The sequence below is a fragment of the Cyprinus carpio genome, chromosome B9, assembly GCF_018340385.1.
Source record: "Cyprinus carpio isolate SPL01 chromosome B9, ASM1834038v1, whole genome shotgun sequence".
Taxonomy (NCBI): domain Eukaryota; kingdom Metazoa; phylum Chordata; class Actinopteri; order Cypriniformes; family Cyprinidae; genus Cyprinus; species Cyprinus carpio.
The window spans coordinates 10639576-10663473 of NC_056605.1; the positions used below are offsets into that span (position 1 = coordinate 10639576).

Sequence of the window (23898 nt, forward strand, 5' to 3'; positions counted from 1 at the left end):
AATGAGCCAATATTTGGCATGACATTTCAAAATGTCAACATTTGATATGTTATCTATATTCTGTTGTGAATAAAATATAAGTTTATGAGATTTGTAAATTATTCCATTCCTTTTTTACTCACAATTTGTACAGTGTCCCATCTTTTTTGGAATCGGGTTTGTAAAATTTTCATCTATTTGGATTACACAGTTTTCACATTCACATTTAACAAGCCAATAACCTTAATGTGATATTTGTCAGTCATGCATAAATGAAATGGGTAAGAAACAGGTAAAACTTCTGCACTCAAAAAAATCATGACAGGTTTATTATCGATTTGCTTATCTTTTCGATAAAATATTATCTCTTACTATATAAACCAGGTTATTGCATATTAAAATTCAGTTTATTAATTTGATTACAGAAGTCTTACCTGTTTTTCTGACTTACAAATATGCATGACAGTGGTTTCCGGGGTTTTTTTTCTTTTTCTTCCACAAATAGACGGTGGAAAGTGTGTTATGACAGCAGGTGTTTCTCATGTCTAAATTGAGATCTGCAGTTAGAGAATAGTGAAACGATACAGAAAACTAACGGTGTATCATGAGTGGTCTCAGGGGGCCGGTTTCTCAAAGGAAAGAGAAGTCTGACTGTCTTTCCTGTTTTTGACAGAATTGGTTACTGTCTAGGTTGCTGTGTCTGTTCTATGCAGCTTGTCAAGTGCATACTTTAAACTAAAAGATTTGAACAACTTTTAGATATTTAAAATCAAGTGAAAGTAGTCACCTAATAACAGCCATTGTTCTACAGGAGTTAGCAACTATAACTTTATAACTTTAATATTTTGTAATGAATGTGAGAGCTATTTGTTTGCTTGATTTTAAAGACTAAACTGGCTTTAAAGTGATAAACTTTATGCACCAGGGAATGACATTGGGTAAACATTGTTTCATATATTTTTTCCCCTCATATTTTTTTTTCCTCACCTGTGACTCAGAGTAAATATAACATTTGAATGAGTATAGACTACATGATGGTGTGTGTGTGTGTGTGTCTATACAGTGTTTGGGGTAATCAGATTACTTAGTAAAGTAATGCATTCCTTTTTCATTTAGAAGAAAATATCAGAGTTACTTTTCCAAATAAGTAATGCCAGTTACTTTGTTTCCCATGTCTTGACTGACAGCTCTCGTGTTGCCATGTTGAGAGAAATCATGAGTAAGTGCAGAGGTGTTGTATGCGCTGTGTGAACATGTTATTGTAGTTCTATACTAAATATGAATGCGTTTACTCATCTCACCTGCACAAAAACATATTCAGTATTCCTCAGAATTAATAATAGTGAAATGCAAACTGAGTATTATACAAACCTGCAATAATTACATGTTAAATAAGACAAAAGATTATTCATGTATTTAACCCCATTTTATTAGGTCATGTCTTTGCTACTGAACTTTCTTCTCCTGTATCATATTCCTGCAATTTGAGGTGTGCCCTCTATTGTACAGACCGGAATTTACATTTCCTTCAGCTTGAGGCATGTCCGTTTCACTTTTGTTTTGAAAGGATCTTGTCATTTGTAAAAGACGAACTAATTATAATCTCAATCAAAATGCCCTGCAGAGATTAAAAAAGTAACCAAAAAGTGATGTAACGCATTACTTTCCATAAAAAGTAAAAATGTAGTTAAAAAAAAAATATATATATTTTTTGGGGAGTAACGCAATATTTTAATGCATTTGTTTTAAAAAATAACTTTCCCCAACACTGACTGCAGTATATATGTATATACATTTATTTCAATAACCATTTTTTTCTGCCGGTTCTAGTAGTAGTGGTGATGGTGGTAGTAGTAGTTTTTGTTTTTCTTGTAGTTTAATATACATTTTTAAAATTGTTCAACCTCAAATTAACTTGAGTTAAGAGTTCTTAATTTTGATGAAGGAAATCCATTGAAAATGTAAATTTGTGTTTAGAATATTGTAGTGGTTAACTTGATTCATTTCTTTTCAAAGCTAGTGATCTGTATCTGAAATGGTGTTATGAGGTTAACCATTCCTGTCCTGTTGTAGGCCTCCTGCTGACCCTTCTCCTGTTGGGTCTGGAGTGCAGCGGCGTGCGGCCGAGAGGACTTCTGAAAGATGAAGTCCAGTCTGAAACAATGGCGGCGGCTCGCCCTCGGCCTCATGCTGGTCTGGGTGCTGCTGTTCCTGGCATTCCTCTCCTACTTCATGGAGTCCCGAGTGGATGACCCTCACTCAGCGGCCGCTCTCTCATACACTGACACGCGGCGCCTGACCTCATTGCAGGGCAACCCCCGCACCATTATGGCCACCCATTTGGGGCTTGGCACCTCCTCAACCCCCCCAGCCACCAGCAACACCCAACAGGAGCAAAGCCTGGAGGAAAACCCCAGCGCTGACCCCCAGCCCAGTCCGCTCAGCCAGGAGGCCTACCCCTATCCCGACCCGCAGAGCCTAGCGGCCTGGTCTGCATTCGGCACGCAGGACCTGGGCTCCAGATCGGCCGCTGTGAGTCGCAACCGTGAGAGACAAGAGTATAATCAGGATTCTCCTCAACAGGATGAAGAAGAGGACGAGGAAGAGGTGGTAGGAGGGGAAGAGGAAGATGAGGAGGAGACCGATGACAGCAGGAGGAGGACGACTAAACGGGCGGCTAGGCATGACGACTCTGACCCGGATGAGTACTATGTTCCCAGGTCAAAATCCGTAGTGCACAGCCTGTGGAAAGGGAGTTTGTCCGTGGGCATGCTTAGTCCTCGCCTGCAGAGCGCTATGAAAGACTACCTGAATAATAATAAACACGGCGTGGCCTACAGGGGGCACCGGAAGGCGCAACAGAGCGGCCAACAGGTAATGTGTGAGCTGAAAAAGGGGGAAAAGGTTCGAACTTTGGATGGGGCCGAGATGCCTTTCTCCAAATTAGGCTGGCAGAAGATTGTACCTGCCTTACCCTTAAGCCAGCTCTACGGGCCAGGCTTCCAGACCTGCGCTGTGGTCACCTCTGCCGGAGCCATGCTTCACTCGGGACTTGGCAAGGAGATTGGTGAGATTTATTTATTTATTTATTTCAATAATAAATATTATTTTTGCCTAATGTTGTAGTAGTAGTAGTAGTAGTAGTAATAATTATATATAAAATGATATAGTAAATGTATTTATTTTTTCACATTTACATTTGCACTGCCGTTTGCGGCAAAAAATGTAATAACCCTGCAAAATCTCAATATGAACATGCATTTTAATTATATAGTATATTTTAATGCATATACTGTACTTTATGATGTTGTGATATCTAAATTCACTAGAAGCATTAATGTTTTCTTTTTTTTATGGTATAATTTTTTCACAATAGTATTGAAATCTGATGTCTTACATGATTTCTTTCCATAAAATAATGAATGAAATGCTTATCACTGATACATCTTATCAGTATCGTTCAGATTTTTAGTAGTGGTTTATTCCTGCTTATTGATTTTATAAAATTGTAGACCAGAATAATCAATTATTCTCTCTAGTAATATAGTTCATTGGCCTGACTGTTGTAGGCTGTTTATGCTTGCCAAGTGTCAAATTGTTTTGAATATGACTCATCCAGTCAGATTTCAGTCATAACTATTGCTTTTGAAAAAGGAGAAATTGTCAGTGGCTTAATATTTCCTGATTTGTTTTCTTTGTTGTTGTTTTTTATGCTTGAGGTTCCTTGTGACCTTTCTCATCATTTGCTTAAAAACCAGAATAGCTCTCCTCATTTAGTCTTTACAGAAGAGTCTCCTCATGGTGTTTTGGTTGGGTTTAGGAACCATTCTCACTCTCATTCTCTTCACTTGTGGTTTTTTGTTTCTGTGGTGATGCCAGTTTCTGTGAAAGGGTCAGTGGGATACCGATGCCCTTTACGGTTACATAATCACGAGTATCACGGAGCACACAAAGAGCCCAGATTCTTCCAGCTTTGGCATCTATGGTGGCAGAGTGGTAGTGGGCACAGAGGACGGGTTTCCATGGTGATGGCACAGCTTTTGTTTTTTCTCAGGATAATGGTGACTGCCGTCTCATGAAGGCATTTGGTGGTGATGAGACAAATAGTTTCACAGTCATTCGCAGAGTAGATGATTTCGAACCATCTTTTCTATCACGATTCTAATTACATTTGTACTTGTACTCAAGGGCTTCCTCTCTCTCTGTCTCACTTCATAATTGCACTAAATATCACTAAATTTCCCTGTGGGGCAATTTCTTTTCCTTCAATATTTATATTTTACTGCTGTTGTTATGATAGAGCTAGTAGCATTTGTGTATATTAGCCTATTAGTTTATGCTGTTATTAAGGTGAGATATAACTGTAGCTCCTATTGTTTTTATTTTGCCAGATTTTTCTCTTAGTCCATTAAACTGTATTTGAAGATATGTTCAGTAGAGACATATTTTTATTTTGTATTGACATACATGTGATTAAGACGGATTATGGGAAAAGGAGAAAAATGTACAATGGGGACTTGATATAAGAAGATTAGCCTAAATTATTGGACAAATCTGGTATTCATCACCAGGCAGAAGTCTGTCATTTCACTGAAGGATCGAATATGACTTCTTGAATTCAAATGTTGTGGAATTTGGGGTACTGATTGACCCTTCGCAAAACCCACCCTCCTTAAATACTGTTGCTAAGTCCGACAAGCCATGCCGCTCTCACACCACACATCATGTTCTGACGCAGTGAAAAATACATCACGGAGCAAAGAGAAAACTAACAACACATCGATAGAGCAGGATACTTTTGGTATGAAACAAGGTCCCAGCTTTCAAATTTTATAATTTAAGAAATTCAAACAATAAATACCGTTTTGTGGCTCTTTAAAGAGCAGGTCATATGGTGTCCTAATATTGTGTTGGAGTCCCCTTTAACAGGTTTAATTACATCTAAGGTCAGAAAACGCTATAATTTTCCCAGAATATGCATTTATGCATAGTCATTTGTCCATGATTTTGAAACGGTTCGTTCGATTCAGTTCTGAGTGAAATGTCTGTAAACCCCTCCCTTCCATAAGCCTACTCTGCTCTGATTGGTCAGCTGGCCAAGCCTGTTGTGATTGGCACAGAGAGGAGCGCTTGAGAAAGTTAGCAAGTGCTACCATCTGTGTTGTCAAGTCCGTGGTTGTTTTTGATGTCGCAGGTTGTAGCAACCCCCAATAATGTCATATTTAGGCACTGGAATGCAAATTTAGCATGTATTTTACACCCCAGAACGCAATTTTTTTTAAAGGGGCACCACCATTGAAACACGATTGGGCTAGTTTTGAGTAGCAATTGGGTGGGTTTTGTTGTGACAGCCTGGCAACACTAGCATGCACCTTTACATTAAACAATAATATAGTACTCCAATCAGTTCTGTAAACACTTAACAAAACAATAATGGTGGATACGTTAGCCGAGTGCTAACATGACTAACTGATGAGACAATACAATTTGAAAATATGTCTACTGAATTTTTGAAGAACGACAGACAAAAGACGCACCCGTCTTAACCTTTAATTATAATGCAGAACAGCTGTATCACATGCACCAGCCTAACTAACTCATCTCTCTCTACTGGGTCTTTTACTCCCTGCATTAACCGTATAACTACATAAACAGCACTTCACACTGATTATAAAGTCTATGCGCTACACTACATTCTGTATTTTTAAATGAAGTTATTAGAACAATGACAGTCTACATTAATCAACACATTCTTAGGAATTGGTGGGTTCACAGCGAATTATCAGAACTATTTCAGTAAAACAGTAATACCGTGCTTTACCTGAAACCTAAAGCTGCACTAGGTATAAACAACAACTAGATATTTTGAGTACTTAATTGAAAATGTACACATAACGTATCAATCGTACTTACAGGTTGTGGTTCCGAGAGGCTTGTTGGTCCAAATAAAGAAGCAGCCAACGAAGATAAAAGGCAAGATTAGAGAAGCAGTACTCTGTAAAATGATGAGCACAACAAAAGGTTCGAATTGTATTTCTGTGGTATCCTTGAACACAGCCTCTTCTCGACACAGAGAGCGTTCGTATTTCATGGGCAGATGAGGATTATGCTAATGTGTTACCCAGTGACGTTTACCGGTAGCAGGCAAAAGATTGGAAAATATGACGACTCGTTAAGGGGAATTTGAGTCGACTCTTTTTGACAGACAATATCTTTATTTATCATGCACTTTTTTGGATTAACAACTTTGCAGACTGTTTATATTGAAGGATAGCTACCTTACAAACTGCAAAAGAGATATTTTTCGAAAATCCATATGACCTGCTCTTTAATGTATCGTGATGGATCGCTGTAGCGCATCAGTTCAAGCAACACACATGAACTGATCGTCTTTTAATATTTACTAAAAGGACAAAATAAACATGAATGAACATCAGAACGTATTTTATTTAAACTGCAGAAAGACGTCAGTACACACAATTTTTCAAGTTTGAAGTTCACCAAAGTTAAGATACTCTCCAGTCTGATTTGTTTGTTGGACAAAATGGCAGATTTGGCATTATGATTGGTCAGATCGACTGTCAATCAAACTCTTTGCGAAGGGTCAACTGGGGGGAATTTAGTTTAGCAAAATTAATTGTCCATTTAAGTTAAGTATCATCTAAAGTAATAATTCACCCAAAAATTAAAATTTGCTGAATTTACTTGCCCTCACTAGCTCTCCAAGATGTAGCTAAGTTTGTTTCTTCTTAGGGAACAGATTTGGAGAAATTAAACATCACATCACTCGCTCATCAATGGATCCTCTGCAGTGAATGGGTGCCGTCAGAATGAGAGTCCAAAACATCAAAAACTGCAGTCCATCAATTAACATCTAGTGAAGTAAAAAGCCTTCAGGGTTTCAGGTTTGAAACTTCGTTGAGGGAATCCAGTTGTACCTTTGTTGTTCATGAGTTTACATTATATTTTGTCTGTTTAGTGGCTAAATGTTTCTGTAACAAGGTTTGCCAAGACCAAACAAATCATTATAGTGTTCATGCCTCTGAAGTACTGCACCCTGTAATAGCTGTGTGCAGCTGTATTGATTGAGCTGCTTGTTACAGTTGAGGTAGAGTAGACGTATTACTTCACTCACAATATAGAAGTATGTCTCGCATTGATTTTCCTTACATTTAAATGTAGACTGAGGCCAGTTTTGATCAGGTTCTATTCCTCCACATCCCCTTTAGCCTGTCTATTAAATTCAGCTTGTCTTGTCTAAACATTTCCCATCAGCTGTGCCAACCTAGTGTGCCCTCCAAATCTACTCAAGGACGAGCCAGAGAGCCAGCAAATCCACAGCACAGCCAAGAGCAGATCTGCCAGAGCTCTCCACGAGAAGCCTGTCTCCAGCTCAGCTCATGTAAATCGCATTATTTCCCTGAACATTCATCTATGCATAAAATAAATAAATAAATAAAATTGGCCGTTCTTTCTTTCTTTCTTTCTTTCTTTCTTTCTTTCTTTCTTTCTTTCTTTCTTATTTTCTTTCTTTCTCTTTCTTTCTTTCTTTTTTTTTTTTTTTTTCTTTCTTTCTTTCTTTTTTTCTTTTCTTTTTCTTTCTTTCTCTTCTTTCTTTTTCTTTCTTCTTTCTTTCTCCTTATCTTTTTTTTCTTTCTTTCTTTCTTTCTTTCTTTCTTTCTTTCTTTCTTTCTTCCTTTTCAGTTTCCTCACAATGTTTTGTTTGGCAAATGCCACTCTGTTATTAACACTAGTTTGTAGTTTGTCACGTTAGTTAGTTTTCAGCTTTGATTCACATTACCGCTGCTATCATATGGAATGCTGTGCGATCTCTCAACTGTTTCTCCTTCTCTTTTTTGGCTCTAAATGTGTCTACCATCCTAGTCTGAGACGAAACGCCTACGGACACCCACAGTCCGTTTGCTGAATGTCTGATGCATATTGCTCACCAAAATGGGAAAGTATTTTCCCTTTCCTGCAAGCTGTAATGTGGTTGACTTTCTTTCCTCTGGAACTTCTCAGTCAGTCGGCATGCCGCTTAAAGTTTGTGGGTTAATTCCCCGTTTCCATGGTGATGGCACAGCTTTTGTTGTTTCTCAGGATTATGGTGACTCTGCCGTCTCATGAAGGCATTTGGTGGTGATGAGACAAATAGTTTCACAGTCATTTGTAGAGTAGATGATTTCGAACCATCTTTTCTATCACGATTCTAATTATTGTACTTAAGGGCTTCCTCTCTCTCTGTCTCACTTCATAATTGCACTAAATATCACTAAATTTCCCTGTGGGGCAATATCTTTTCCTTCAATATTTATATTTTACTGCTGTTGTTATGATAGAGCTAGTAGCATTTGTGTATATTAGCCTATTAGTTTATGCCGTTATTAAGGTGAGATATAACTGTAGCTCCTATTGTTTTTATTCTGGCAGATTTTTCTCTTAGTCCATTAAACTGTATTTGAAGTTATGTTCAGTAGAGAGATATTTTGATTCTGTATTGACATACATTTGAGTGAGACGGATTATCGTAAAAGGAGAAAAAATGTACAATGGAGACTTGATATAAGCAGACTAAGCCTAAATTATTGGACAAATCTGGTATTCATCACCAGACAGAAGTCTGTCATTTCACTAAAAGTTTGTGGGTTAATTCACATCACTGGTTTGGCCAAAGCTTGTCAGGACGGTGGCATTAAAACTTGAGATATATGGCTTAGTACACTTATCGATTTGCAAGGGTTGCGATTTAATTAAATATATGCATAGCAGGTATTAGAGTGAAACGCGACACTGTGTTTTACACGAGGAGGTCATGAATCCAGTGTTTTCAGTGTCTCACAGGGATGGTTCACAGTAAAAACTTTGGTTGCACTTTATTTTACAGTACGTGTACTTACATGTACTTATAGTGTACTTACATGTACTTATAGTGTACTTAGTGTATTTATCTAAGAAAGTTCTGGTAATACAAGGTAACTACATGGGTTAGGTTTAGGGGTAGGTTCAGGGTTAGTACCTAGTTATTACATAGTTATTGTAATTACTATAATAAGTACATAGTATGTACATGAGGAACAGTGCTACCAAAACTTCTCCACACAAAGTCTATCTCTACATGGGATCTGATTTGGGTTCACTTATAGAGATGCATAAAAAACATGTCACATGCCAACCATCTTCCAAAACGCAATGAAAAGAACTTGTGAACTGACTGTTGTCAAGAAAAGCTTTAAGGGCTCCCATGCAGTTTTCCGGCAAAATTAAAGGTTGCTGTATAAAATGTTAAAATAAAAAGAAAACAAAATGCATTTTAAATAGCATTTTTTTTCCCCTGTAGTATTTTTCATTTTTCAACTTTTTGAAATATTTAGAATTCTCCTGCTGTATGGCATTTCCTATAGTCAGTTTGGATTTTGAAACTGATGTTTTGTTCAAAACCATGTTCATGTAAAGCAATAGCAGTACCTCAGCAATGCTTTGTGGGCCGTCTCTTGGTATCTTTTGTTTATTGTGGTATCATCTAGTTCCAATACATCCGCCCCCAAGAGGTGCATAAAAAGAGCTTGTGGTTGTATGTCTGTAGGCGGTACTTTACCAAACTAAGCTGCAATGTGGACTAAACCTTGAGCTGTCAAAGGTTTGGTTCAATGAGACTGTCATTACCCTAATGTTGGTCTTCATCTGCCACCTAGTGGTATTGCAATGTCTCTCCACAAAGCACAAATATATAAAACACAATATAATTGTTCATCGTTTTCAGAGGGATTTCTGTTCGATCTTCATTTCACATCCTGTGTCTATATAATTTCTCACCATTTATCTCTTTCACACACACATGCGTGGGCTCTTTTCCTCTTCTGATGTGACTTATATTCTCTAAGGAGATTGATGTCCCTGTCAAAATAGTGGGGACATGCTCAATGTCAAGCTCAAATTTACTGCTTTGAAAATATTGCTGGTTGATGAAGGCCCATAAACGGCATGTCAGCTGAACGGAGAGATGGACGAGGAGGTGAGGGGCTTCCTGAAGATCTGTCATTGTCATCTGTCATTGCTATTCATCATTGGCTTGACTCTCCCTCCCTCCCTCTATGAGATTTATATGTATAAATGTATTGAAGGAATGTAATACTGCAGTAAACAGTTTATCCACTAGAGAGCATTATTGTCTTAGACCTCAGTCTGATTATATAATAAATTATATTTTAAAATTGCTTCATTTTGATAAAATAGCATCCTTGTGTGTATGAAATGTTAATAATAAATAAACAAACACTGTTTTGTACATTTAAGTAAATTGAAATGATTTAGGTGTTTTTGTAAGTTTGATTGTATGATTATTATTTCTATTAAATTTCATTTAATCTTATTTTTATTTTTAATAAAAAACATTTTTTATTTGTTTTAATTATTGGTAGCATTTTATTTCAGTGTCCTTGTTTCATGTATTTGCTATAGTAATAACAGTAAATTGTGCATAATTACAAGTAACTAGCCCTAAATGAAATCATAATCCTAACTGTATAATAAGGAAATGTTGTCAATTAAAGTAGACATTAAAATTAATTATTTTTTGTTTTGTTTTTGTTTTTTTCCATAAAATGTCATTATTTTTATGGCATTAATGTCATCACAATTACTTGCCTGAATCTAAGAAATCCTGCCTAATCACTTTCTGCCATATCTATGTACGTTTTTATTATATGTATGTGTGTATATACAAACCCGATTCCAAAAAAGTTGGGACACTGTGCAAATTGTGAGTAAAAAAGGAATGGAATAATTTACAAATCTCATAAACTTATATTTTATTCACAATAGAATATAGATAACATATCAAATGTTGAAAGTGAGTCATTTTGAAATGTCATGCCAAATATTGGCTCATTTTGGATTTCATGAGAGCTACACATTCCAAAAAAGTTGGGACAGGTATCAATAAGAGGCCGGAAAAGTTAAATGTACATATAAGGAACAGCTGGAGGACCAATTTGCAACTTATTAGGTCAATTGGCAACATGATTGTGTATAAAAAGAGCCTCTCAGAGAGGCAGTGTCTCTCAGAAGTCAAGATGGACAGAGGATCACCAATTCCCCCAATGCTGCGGCAAAAAATAGTGGAGCAATATCAGAAAGGAGTTTCGCAGAGAAAACTTGCAAAGAGCTTGAAGTTATCATCATCTACAGTGCGTAATATCATCCAAAGATTAAGAGAATCTGGAACAATCTCTGTGCGTAAGGGTCAAGGCCGGAAAACCATACTTGGATGCCCGTGATCTTCGGGCCCTTAGACGGCACTGAATCAAATACAGGAATGCTACGGTAATGGAAATCACAACATGGGCTCAGGAATACTGCCAGAAAACATTGTCGGTGAACACAATCCACCGTGCCATTCGCCGTTGGCGGCTAAAACTCTATAGGTCAAAAAAGAAGCCATATCTAAACATGATCCAGAAGCGCAGGCGTTTTCTCTGGGGCCGAAGCTCATTTAAAATGGACTGTGGCAAAGTGGAAAACTGTTCTGTGCTCAGACGAATCAAAATTAGAAGTTCTTTTTGGAAAACTGGGACGCCATGTCATCCGGACTAAAGAGGACAAGGACAACCCAAGTTGTTATCGGCGCTCAGTTCAGAAGCCTGCATCTCTGATGGTATGGGGCTGCATGAGTGCGTGTGGCATGGGCAGCTTACACATCTGGAAAGGCACCATCAATGCTGAAAGGTATATCCAAGTTCTAGAACAACATATTCTCCCATCCAGACGTCGTCTCTTTCAGAAAAGACCTTGCATTTTCCAACATGACAATGCCAGACATACTGCATCAATTACAACATCATGGCTGCGTAGAAGAAGGATCCGGGTACTGAAATGGCCAGCCTGCAGTCCAGATCTTTCACCCATAGAAAACATTTGGCGCATCATAAAGAGGAAGATGCGACAAAGAAGACTTAAGACAGTTGAGCAACTAGAAGCCTGTATTAGACAAGAATGGGACAACATTCCTATTCCTAAACTTGAGCAACTTGTCTCCTCAATCCCCAGACGTTTGCAGACTGTTATTAAAAGAAGAGGGGATGCCACACAGTGGTAAACATGGCCTTGTCCCAACTTTTTTGAGCCATGAAATTTAAAATCAACTTATTTTTCCCTTAAAATTATAAATTTTCTCAGTTTAAACATTTGATATGTCATCTATGTTGTATTCTGAATAAAATATTGAAATTTGAAACTTCCACATCATTGCATTCTGTTTTTATTCACAATTTGTACAGTGTCCCAACTTTTTTTTGGAATCGGGTTTGTGTATATGTATGTATTAGGCCTGCTCTTATACACTGATATGGAGTAAAAAATAATTTAGAGACATTTGACATTTGAGAGCCACAGTAGAGGGCAGTTCTCATTTTTTGAGTGAACTTAGCATGACCTTTAAAGTCACTCAATCTCACGGCAGATTAAATGGGAGATATCCAATCAATAAAAAGCCCCCAGAGGTGAACCAAGTAATAAATGGCATCTAACTTTGTTCTCTGTTAAACAAGCTGCTTTCACAGTTCCTATCAACAGATTACAGGGTTGAGCGGTGTGAGGAACATGTTTACTTGTGCTGTTCATTTTTAATGATCAGGGACCCCTGCGCCCTCACATTTCCTCCAATACACTGCAATGTACATGTGTTGTATTTGTATTCTTGCCCCGTGTTAAAAGCCATTCATTTAGAAAAGCTTTTTTTTTTTCGTTGTAGGGGTTGTTGATGGATTGAGGTCTTGTTTTCTCTTTCTCTTAGGTCATGTTGTCTGAAGATGTGCAGGAGTGAAATGCCTTTTTTTTATCATGACTCAGTCCAAGGCACAATGTGATTTAAAGCTCCAATTTTTGTGATTCCAGACTCCCATGATGCAGTGCTGCGTTTTAATACAGCTCCTACCAAGGGTTATGAAAGAGACGTTGGGAATAAAACCACAATACGCATCATCAACTCTCAGGTGAGCAACGTTTGATGTTTTCAGTTCTTACTGCTAGTACTGTGACTTTCTATGAATCAGCCACAATTGAAGCAGATCTCATTTGAACACCCTCTGGCTCCTGTACTCTGGCTGTGTGTGCTTTCAGCTGGATCTGAGTCATCATGTCCTAGTGGACACAAGCTCACCATGTAAACAAACTCAAACTCACGATGCAGAACAGAGACCGCTGGGCATTAAAGTTATGGGATGAGCTGTGTCCTTTGTCACTTCATGAATGGACAGATCAGTGCAAACAGAAATGATGCTTGGTGGTTTATTGCAAAGTAGTGTCTGAGAAAGTACACTCCGAAAAGAACATTTTGCCATTTACTCACCTGCATGACATTTCAAACCCATGTGACTCTTTTCTGTGGAACACAAAAGAGCTGTTTTGAAGATGGTGACCATGAGCTATTAGGCATTGAAATGAACAAAAAAAAGCTCTATAAAGGCACAGTGAAAGTGGTCCAAATGATCATTTTGGAAGTAATCTAACAGGTCTTCTGAAGTCATCTGACAGCTGTTGTGGGGAACAGACTTAAATTAGGGCATTAGTTTTTGACAATCTTCCCTCCACCAGTAGTTCTCAAATAATCCCACTTACTGTTTAAAGGTTTTGTTGTAAGCTTTTTAAAAATGTTTTTGAAGTAGGTCTGTAATCAGGGTTGCATTTATTTGATCAAGAATACAGTAAAATCGGCTCTTCATTTTCTTCTTTTTAAAGCTGTTGTGCTGCTTTTTGTGGAAATGAATTTGTTTCTGGGTTCTTGGTGAATAGAATGTCCAAAAGAACTAATTTGTAAGAAAAATCAAAAGAAAGAGAAAAATAATTTTCAACTTTATAAATGTCTTTACTGTCACACGCAGGATTGCGATCACAGGAAGTGACAGATCAATCTAAGAATAATAGAAGCCTGTATTAATATTAACATAAATAGACCCTCCTTTTTCTGTTAGTAAACATTGTGGGTTTTTTTTTTTTTTTTTTTTTTTTTTTTTCAGTTGTCAGAGCTTAGGTGGAGGCAGAAAGATTCCCCTGACCGTTAGCTATGAAGTTTGTTAGCTTGTTTTTTTTTTAACAGTGACTGGAGAAAATCTGATATTACCTGCATATGTAAGGTCACTCACTGTCCAGGACCCCGATTGTTATTTGAAAAGGTTAACTTTAACAGACGAAACCAGAATCGCCGACCCGTACACGCTCACTCAATGGATGGACGATCTGACAGGATTCCCTCCGGTTGAGTGACTCGCATCTAATGTGTACAGTAAAGACAAACTCTCTGTGTCTATCTAGTCATTAATTAATATATATTATATATATATATATATATATATATATAAATTTCAGCAGGCAACTATTTTTACAGCTACATGAGAGTGAACTGGGCCAAAATACATAGAAGTTAAACATTCAATGTGATGGATATATTATTTGAAGATAAATGTAACGTTATCATGTAATGGCCAAACAGTTATTTTAAACTATATACCTCCTGTAAATGATGTAAGTTTACAGTGACAGTACAGTACCTTTACATTACTTTACAGACAAAACATTTAAAGTAAGATGTGAATATTTTCTAGAAATAAAAATGTCAGAAACTGCTCATTTTGAACTTTCTTTATTTGATGATTCTTTCTTACCAAGTTCTTAAAAATTCACGATCAATCACAACAATGTATAATGCAATAACAGATGAATAAACATATAAATCGTCAGTTTGTTGTTTTACACACATGCACACAGACATTATTTCATACAGGACATAGAGATGAGGGTCTAAAAGGGTCTATAATACAGCCTGTAAATTGTTTGTTTTTAACCCAGTTCCCTGTTCATTTTTAATCTATTTTTTGTCTAAATACTCTGATTCTGATTGGCTGGCAGGTATGGATTAAAACCGTTTAATGCAAAGGTAGTTCCAAGTCAGTTTAATCACCGTTTTATATTAATGCGCTGCTTTCATTGACGCGCACACACAAAGAGAGAGAGGGAGAGCGAGAGAGAGGTTGCGCAGCGCTCACACACACAAACATTCAGGAGCACATAAACTTGTTGTCAGCACTGCCCTGCGTCTTTCATTAATACAGTAGCTTAGATGCTGGATTGCTACATTATATTCCTCAGCAACGAGGGGGTAAAATCACTGTTTTTGAAGTAACTAAACTTGCAGCTTGACCGTTTGTAGAGAGAGAGAGAGAGAGAGAGGTAATTCACACACGCAATTGTCATCTCTTCAGATCGATCAACATTAGTTAATAAGCCATAATCGTCATTTTTATACTTCCGGTCAAATATTGCACTGCAAACAAATTAAATAAAACTGCCCCACCTAAATTTCTGGTCAGGAGCTGCTACTTTATGCAGCGTGTTCAGTGTGAACTGATTCTCTTCATGGAAAGTGTATCAGATAATGTCCCTGGTTAAGTTAAAGTCATCTATGCTTTCACGTTTTCTGCCTAACCGAGAAATTGTTTGCACTCAACTAGTTGTGTGCCTTTTGCCTCTCTTATTTGTCTTCTCAGTGTAACACATTGTCTGTTTTGTGTGCAGATCCTGGCGAATCCCAAGCATCAGTTCAACACAAGCTCATTGTATAAGAATGTAACGCTGGTGGCATGGGATCCTGCTCCATACACCCTCAACCTGCACAAAGTGAGTACAAAGTACCCAAAAACACATTAAACATGCATATAGAATTTAACATAGAAGATGTGCTTTGACGTCTTCAAACCCTCTGCGCAATCACAACTCTAGAAATTATATTTTTTTTTTTTCTTTGCACAAGTACAGAAAGCAGGTGACGTGTTACTTTTGCAATTCAGATGAGTGCAGAGCTGTGAGTGTGTGCAGGAGCCATGCGGGAAGGTTACTCTGATTTGTCTGGTCTGAGCGCTTCTGCTCACACACCGCTATGAATCATAAACCACTGCAGCAGGGAAAAAAAGATCAGAACGGATTACTATAAATGCTTTCAATCTGTCCTTTGTGCCCTTACCTCACTGAAACCACCTTACAACACCATTTCTGATGTTCCCAATCCCATCCTCCCCATTAATGTAGACATGGAATAAGGCATTCACGAGATGCACACAGAATAGATGGCCATCTCTATGCTTCTTTGCCTTGACTGACTAAACTCCCACAGAGTAATGTCACGTCCCTGACAGGATGTGTGCCATCCTAAGACCATGTCCTTATGTGAAGAAGACATGACAATTGCACCATTTCCATAGCAGGTCTTTTGAAACTGAAGGACAAAATGTGTGTTTGGCTATGTGGGCCACCTGAGAGCCAATTAAACTGCAGGGTTTTCACTTTCCCTTTCAATAAAGAGATATTTTTCTTGATAGTAAGGTCAATAAGTTGGCAGGAGGGTTAATAAGTACATTTCTGTACAGGTGCAAGGTCAGCAGTTTTATTTCTGTACTGTCGATTTGAATGTTTTTGTCTTTTCACAGTTATGCACTTCTTTTTTTCCCCCCTTGTCAATTAACGAATACAATAATATGTCTCATAAAGCACATGAACAATTCTGTGGAGCATTTTGAGAACAATATGCATTTAACATACAATTGACACAATGAACCTGCTTTTTTTTTGTATAAAGAACAGAAGTACAAAATGTTAGAGAATTTTCTTTGGTAATATTTTTAGGTTTAGTTTAGTACAAGCTAGGAATTATATATCTTCAAACCAGTGTTGGTGTGTTTTTTTTTTCTTTTTTTTTTTTCTTTTTTATAACACTATTTGGAATAACTGTCCATGTTTAAATGGATTATGCATGAGTCTGTGTTGATCAGTTTAATGCTTAGTTTTATTTTTGATTTTCACAGTATACCAGTAAGCAGTCTACAAGATATTGTGTGCAGTAATCAGTCAATTTGAGGCTAGATATTAGTTTCACAACTTGTGATTTGTTGTTCTCCAGAACAGGAATTCCTAAACTGTTTTTGTGAGCTTATACCCTCTTAAAATATTTACTTGAAGATTACTTGAATAATTTAAGTATTTCAATAATTTAACATATTTGCATGATAATGACTCTTTGATGTTGGTTAATGGTCATATGACATGCAGGTAAAATATATATATATATATATATATATATATATATATATATATATATATATATATATATATATATATATATATATATATATTATACTGTATATAAATTATTAGCTTTTCTTCAACTCACAAGCCAACTTTAGTTCCTTCACAAACACCAGCGAAACCTTGGTGCAGAGAAATGATTCTTGACAACAGTGTCAGAGGTCACAGATTGAAGGTCTTCTGTTGTTTCTACTAAGTAACATTATTGAGGTTATTGCAGGATCATGTGCAATAAAGGACTCTAGTGGACTATAAAGCTTTTTTTCTGAACAATTCTTCATCTCTGTGAACCAGGACTAACAGTTTGAAGGACAGCCTTCAACGTTCAGCCTTCACAATTGTCCCTGGTTGAAATGAATCCAAGCAATACATTCTCACTCCCAACTTGTCACATATTAACGCTTGGTCAGGACCCTTTGGCATCACTTTTTGTGAGAGGAATAGACACTATGACCATCTCCCTCTGCCGTAAAGCTCATCCTGTGTGCTGCAGTCTGTGTGCAAATTCAAAAAATGCCACCAGAACAAGCCTTATGTCAGCCTTGGTTGTGAAATGCTATTGGCTCTTGTGTCTCGTGACAGATTGCGTCATGCAACAGGAGTATCTTTCTGAATGAGATTTGAGCATTTTCAGCGATTCAAACCTTATGTTTTACTCTTTTCTTTGCATAAAGATATCGTATGGCTTCAGAAAACCTGGAATGGAACACAACTTGTTTGTAATGCTTTTATACTGCTTGGTTATGGTCAGTTTTTGCGATAAATACCCGTGACTGTACTTTTATTTGCCTGCTACATATTTTACATTGTTCAGAAGAGGTTAGGTTTAGGGTAGGGGTGGGGTTAGGTGCGCCAATGAAAGTACAAATTTATATAAATATATTTTAACAAATACATGCAAACCATTAAATTAAGACAAACAACTGAAAACAATGGAGGACCCTGCCTGTCGAAAAATTATTCTAAAGGGGTACCTTAAGTCTCAAAAAGTGACGCCAAGGGGTCCTGACCAAGTGTCAATATGTGATGAGTTGGGAGTGAGAACATGTTGATCCAAATTTGGTAGTTCTTTGAGAGACATTTTGCTGATTGTAGTTGTTGTTTGTTTTTGTAGTGGTACTCCAGTCCAGACTACAACCTGTTCACTCCATATAGGGAGCACAGGATGCACTTCCCCACGCAGCCTTTCTACATCCTGCACCCGAAATACATCTGGCAGTTATGGGACGTGATTCAGGCTAACAATCTGGAGAACATCCAGCCCAACCCACCCTCCTCAGGGTTCATAGGTAAGACACACACACACACACACACACACACGTATATTTTGTGCTACCGGTACAAAACTCAAAGGTGCAATTTAAGTGGCGCAAACAATGACAAGTAAAATTGCAACAATGACAATAATTCAAACCTCTTTCACAGTCCCAACCCAAACTTTTGCCAGTATTTGAGGTGAAATTGTCAGTTGTTCAGTCAAGACAGCTCAAACAAACTGATTGCAGTTCTTGTTTTTTTGTGGGACAGAAATTACAGACTTCTTGTTATGGTCTCTAAAAAAAATTGGCTGTACTTTAAGGACTGTGCTTGAAGACAACACACGTTTTATTTGCCTCTCAACTGTGTCACATTTGTCATCAAGTGAGTACTACCATTAATGCTAACACTTCACCAGAGTAGCTAGTTGACAACTCAAGAAGACATCACAAATTGTTCACTTCACTTTTCTACTCATGTTTTTGTCCTGTTGGTTTTATAAAGCTCACAAAATGGCACTTGTGGCTGTCAGGCATGTGACAAAAAAGAATTTTGTACACAGCTAAATCAGAATGGCTATCATTGGAAAAAGCCAAACTGACCTCTGACGTAAACTCTGGTTTGAAAACACCCTGATGATGGAAAGTGATCTTTTGCAGATTGAGTTGTCATGATGGGTTTGTAGGTACGTCTTCTGCTCTGTCAGGAGGTTGTGGGATGTCTGCTCAGTCTGTGTTGTCTGAAACCACAGGGAAAGAAAGGAGCAGATGGACACACCACGTTTTCATCCAGCAATGGAGCTTGTGTTGAACTAGAGCCAAGGAGAATCTGACCCACATTAAGCACCAACAAAATCACTCTGACCATATGTACGATTTCATAGAATGTATGATGTAAAGTCAAGATAAAACTGATAAAACATCACAGTATGAAAGAAAAGATCTGTCATAACTTTCCAGTGTAACAGATTATAAAAAAGGGGGAGGGGGTGGGGGGGTGTTGGGTAGATCTTGGTTCAGAAGATCAGATATTGCTTGCAGTCTATAGTAAGAAAGGTGCAGAATTTAAATGAACTGAATGATTGGAGAAGTCTGACACTTCACTGAAGAAGGCTGTCATTCTTACAGGAAGGGTCAGTTGGGATATTTTGATTAAACATAATGAGGTTATTTCTTTTAGTGCTTTTTTTTATGTAAAACTTTGTTTACATAATGTGTATGTACTGTCTTGCTGTGTGTGTGTGTGTGTGTGTGTATATATATATATATATATATATATATTATATATATATATATATATATATATATATATATATATATTAGATCAATATATATATATATATATATATATATATATATATATATATTAGGTCTGTCAGTTTAAGGCCTTAACTTAATTAGTTATAAAAAATAAAGTGATTAACACTGTTCACGCAGTGGCACCACCCCCAGACCTGTACATCATCTTCTATTTCATACAGTGGACTGTTGACAAATATGATGCAGGGAAACAACCCCATGAATGCAGTTGTGCCTTTAAATTCAAAATATTGGTGCAAAAATGTCCCTGTATGTGTTTTTGTCTCATTTATATAATACGATATCACACGAGCAGGGAGAGCAGTTGGCTATTACGCGAGTGTTGATTTGTCCCGAATATCACACATTTAAATATGATTTTATACAACAGTTCAGTAAATAAGTTGATATTGTGTTATGTTTTAAACACAATATTATGTATTTTTCTCAATTTTGCAAATAATATATTACCTATAAAGCCATAGCAGAATAGTTGTGCGTCTTCGAGCAACACAGCGGCGTTTAGTTTCTGAATGAATCAGGTTTTGAATGAATTGTGAACCAATGATTCAAAGGCAATGATTTTTTTTTTTAATAGAAATAAAATATTTCTAAAGTTACCATTTGTAATGTCTACTTGATACTTTCTCATTTAACACAAAAATGTCTTTAAATAATCTTTTGTGGGTATTTTCAGTGTCAAATTATTGTGAATAATTCCAATTAATTAGATTTAATTAATCGAAACATCATGAAATTAATTAAATTAAAAAAAAAAAATAATCAACTGACAGCCCTAATATATTTATTTATTTATAGATGATATATATTATGCATACATATAAATATATGTTATGTGTTTCTTAAATATATACGTGTGCGTGTTGGTATTAACATGTACATAAACATATTATATAAACAAACTTTTATTTTGGATGCAATTAATCACGATTAATTGATTTGTCAGAACTAATTTATTTAAAAAGAAAGCACACACAGATGAATTGTTCCCAGTAAGATCTAAAGAAATCATTGAGATTGCTTCAGGCTTGATAGGTAAGTGCCTGTAGCTACAGATCTTTTTGAACAGGTGTTAGATATCCAATCATATCGCAGACACATCCAGACTCTGCTCACAGATGTAGAGCCTGTTTCTATGGTGACATCTGCAGAAATGTGGAATAGCATATGGTGACATATAAATGTGTGGGGTTTTTTTTTCATTCATTGGAGGAAAAGAGAAGGCAGTGTCTCCATTGAACTATGATTGGCCTATTATAGTGTTCACACATTAAATCTGCCTCTCGTTCTCACAAAACAGTCTTAATGAATAAATAATGGAGTTAATGAGAAAACGAAATCAACAGTAAAAAATTCACCAATTTATTGTAGATATCACCGCTTTGTCACGTAACATTCAAGCTTGAAATGACTCCACTAATACTGATATAATCGGTTTAAATGTAGATACCGTATCGGTGTGGCAAGTCTAGTATATAATGCTGCTTATGTTTTGTACAGTGGGAAACTAATGTGACACTGAACTTGTGTTATAAAAAGACCATTCACAGTCATTTAAGGCTGTTCATGCCTCCCCCAATTATAAAAATCACAGACAACTTTACACACATGGTTCTCATAACTCATTGACTTCTGAGATCAATCTGCAGTGCTCTATTCATAGATTGATCTGCATTTATACTTGAACAACAAATGGCACAACAAATCCACAGGCAAACATCTAGTTTGTAATGTCATGACAATTACAGATAATTTCTGGGTAATTTCTTTTTAACTTTTACAAATAAACACATTTAAATGCAGAAATGCTTACATTGTTCCCATTGATGTGTTTGGCACTTTGTACATAGTCCTTTCAGTATTTTGGTGATGTTGGTGAGTTTGAGCAGTGTCATTGAGTCCTTAGAGACACTATTCAACCTCAGGCATACATTCAGCACATTTCAAAAGCCAAAGTCAGTATTTTTTCTTTTTTGGAAATCCCTCTGAGAATGCCTTGTTCTGGATCCAAAGTGAAATGTTCATCTCTATGTTTTATGCATAAGGTGTTTGGTCTTTTTGGATGAAGGTGTTTCCCCTGTGGAAATAGAGTTGTCACAGATATGATCTGGATCAGGGTGCCACTATTTTATGGTAAAATAATTTTACATACATCAGTGAAATGAGCTCAGATAGCAATATAACTTATCATATGAAACATAACTGGGAGGAATGGGACAGTTTGAGGCATGTTGAAACAGATAAGAGTGTTCTTTCTTTGGTATTGTTAACAAATAACGGTTAAGTGTTGTTCTAGCCAAGAACAAAGCATTTGTTAATCTTAAATATAATTAATATATATATAAAATTCATGAAATGAATATCTGTGTCATCAAAACTATTTCTTGACCAAAGAGAAAATGACGATTTTGACATTAAACAAACCCTTCAAATAATATCACACACAATACTCTTAACGGAGTCAAATGAAACATGAACGGGAAGAGAATTATTTTAAACATTAAGACAACAAAAGTATATGTATATAAAAGAGATTAAAGTAGGGTTGCAAATACTTAATTGATTTAAACATTAAGTTGAAAAAATGCAAGCTTCATATTTTCTCAAACCTTTTAACTATAGTGTGTGTATGTATACTTGTATACATCTTAAAGATGATAAATTAACATATATACACATTAAATTTACAGTCTTTCTCTTCTAAGACAACATAACTTGCATCTCTTCCAATGCTTTCTGTCAGGACAGTTCTTATGAATGTTGAGACAATATTATAAATGCTTCTAATAAAAGAATATAATATAGATTTTATGGATTTGTTTGGTGAAAAACTGAATTGAACTCTGTGTCTGAGGCAGCCTGGCCACATGGAACTATATGCTTATAACTTCTTATGAAGCGTGCAATATAATGCTCTCATGCTTCAGATATCTTGCAGTGTACTTTTTTTATCTTTTCTTTGCCACTTGACCTTGTTCTGTAGCCTCTGGTATTTTTCAAGTGCTTGTTGTTGTTTTTTTGTTTTTGTAACCGCAAAATTAATCACTCAAGGTTCCTTATGCACAGCGAAAAGACCTCAATAATCCGCAATAAAATGCTTTGTTGACTATCCACTAATTTTATAATTGATTAACAATTCATTGTTGCAACTGCAAAAGAAAGAAACACTGGAAACCGTCGCCCACATTGTCTACGTTATGTTCGATGTCGGGACTGATGGCTCGGGTCAGGTTAGGTGGTGACCTCTGGAGGGTTGGTCCTCTCTGTGGCCGGAGTGCTGCAGTCGTGGTTGTGGATGTCGGTGGAGATCTGAGCGGTGCAGGCAACAGTGTTACTGTGGACTCTACGGTTGAGCTGGATGACTGTGGTCTTGGAGGGCATGGTGGAATGACCGTTCTGCATCAAGCTCCTCTGACAGCAGAACATGATGCAGAAGCACCTGTAGAACTTTGGACAAAAAGCGAGAGAAGAGACACTTTTGAAAAACACTGTTAACATTGTCTCAAAAATATGAAGGCTTTTCAAAATGGCTTTTCTTCATGGGAAAAAAAGGGTCTATTGTCAATAATGTAGCAATGCATATAGCACAGCTTGCATAGGTGTCACTTTAAAAACCTAGCATTTGTCTGTTGGTCAATGCGGTGAATTTGAGAGACCAACTTTCTTGCCCTTGTGTGGATTTCTATTTCCTATTAAATAAAAAAAAAAAAAAATTTATATACAAGATTTCTTAATATACATTATAATATTGCACAATTCATCAGTACATGATTTTATAAAGGGGGGAAATCTTTCATCAAAATATAATGACTTCTCTAAAAAAAAATTACAGGCTGACATCCATAGATTCCTTAACTGACAGCATAAAGGTTGTTCAGTTAAATCTAAATGTTCTTGTAGGTCTTGGCTAAGCAAAAATAATTGAATGGAAATTGCACAAGCCTAATTTTCTCATTTTTTTCATGTCAGATTCTGTTTTCTAAATGGTTCTTTTGTCTGCTTGTTCTTTTATTTTCTCATGCACTGTCACAGTTTGAATTAATGTGAATTAGTTATTGACCGGTTCATCATTGTTGAATTAGACCCCACTGCTCTCTCTGTTATTGCATGCAGCCCACATGGGCAATGCCATATTTTTCTTTCATTATATTATTTTGTATGGCCAGTCTATCTCACCACATTTAAAGGGCACCTATTATGCAAAATCCACCTT

General features: G+C 36.6%; 2 protein-coding genes across 3 annotated transcripts in view; one reads left to right on the forward strand and one right to left on the reverse strand.

The window, feature by feature from the left end:
* LOC109083062 (beta-galactoside alpha-2,6-sialyltransferase 2-like) overlaps positions 1–23898 on the forward strand; it is a 63980-nt gene that overhangs the window by 35351 nt on the left and 4731 nt on the right. Inside the window, exons 3-6 of the mRNA XM_042730888.1 lie at positions 2053–3046; positions 12871–12968; positions 15547–15648; positions 18224–18398. Coding sequence (XP_042586822.1) covers positions 2122–3046; positions 12871–12968; positions 15547–15648; positions 18224–18398 — 1300 coding nt within the window. The 5' untranslated portion in view covers positions 2053–2121. The remainder of the gene's footprint in view (positions 1–2052; positions 3047–12870; positions 12969–15546; positions 15649–18223; positions 18399–23898) is intronic.
* The window catches only part of LOC122138448 (vertebrate ancient opsin-like), a 36150-nt gene continuing 32871 nt past the window's right edge, over positions 20620–23898 (reverse strand). The window contains exons 4-5 of one of the 2 annotated variants that reach the window (XM_042730889.1): positions 22871–23132; positions 20620–21762 (exon numbers count right to left, since the gene is read on the reverse strand). In XM_042730889.1, coding sequence (XP_042586823.1) covers positions 22917–23132 — 216 coding nt within the window. In that variant the 3' untranslated portion in view covers positions 20620–21762; positions 22871–22916. Of the gene's footprint in view, positions 23133–23898 lie in introns of both variants that reach the window. The other variant, XM_042730890.1, reaches the window with a different exon arrangement.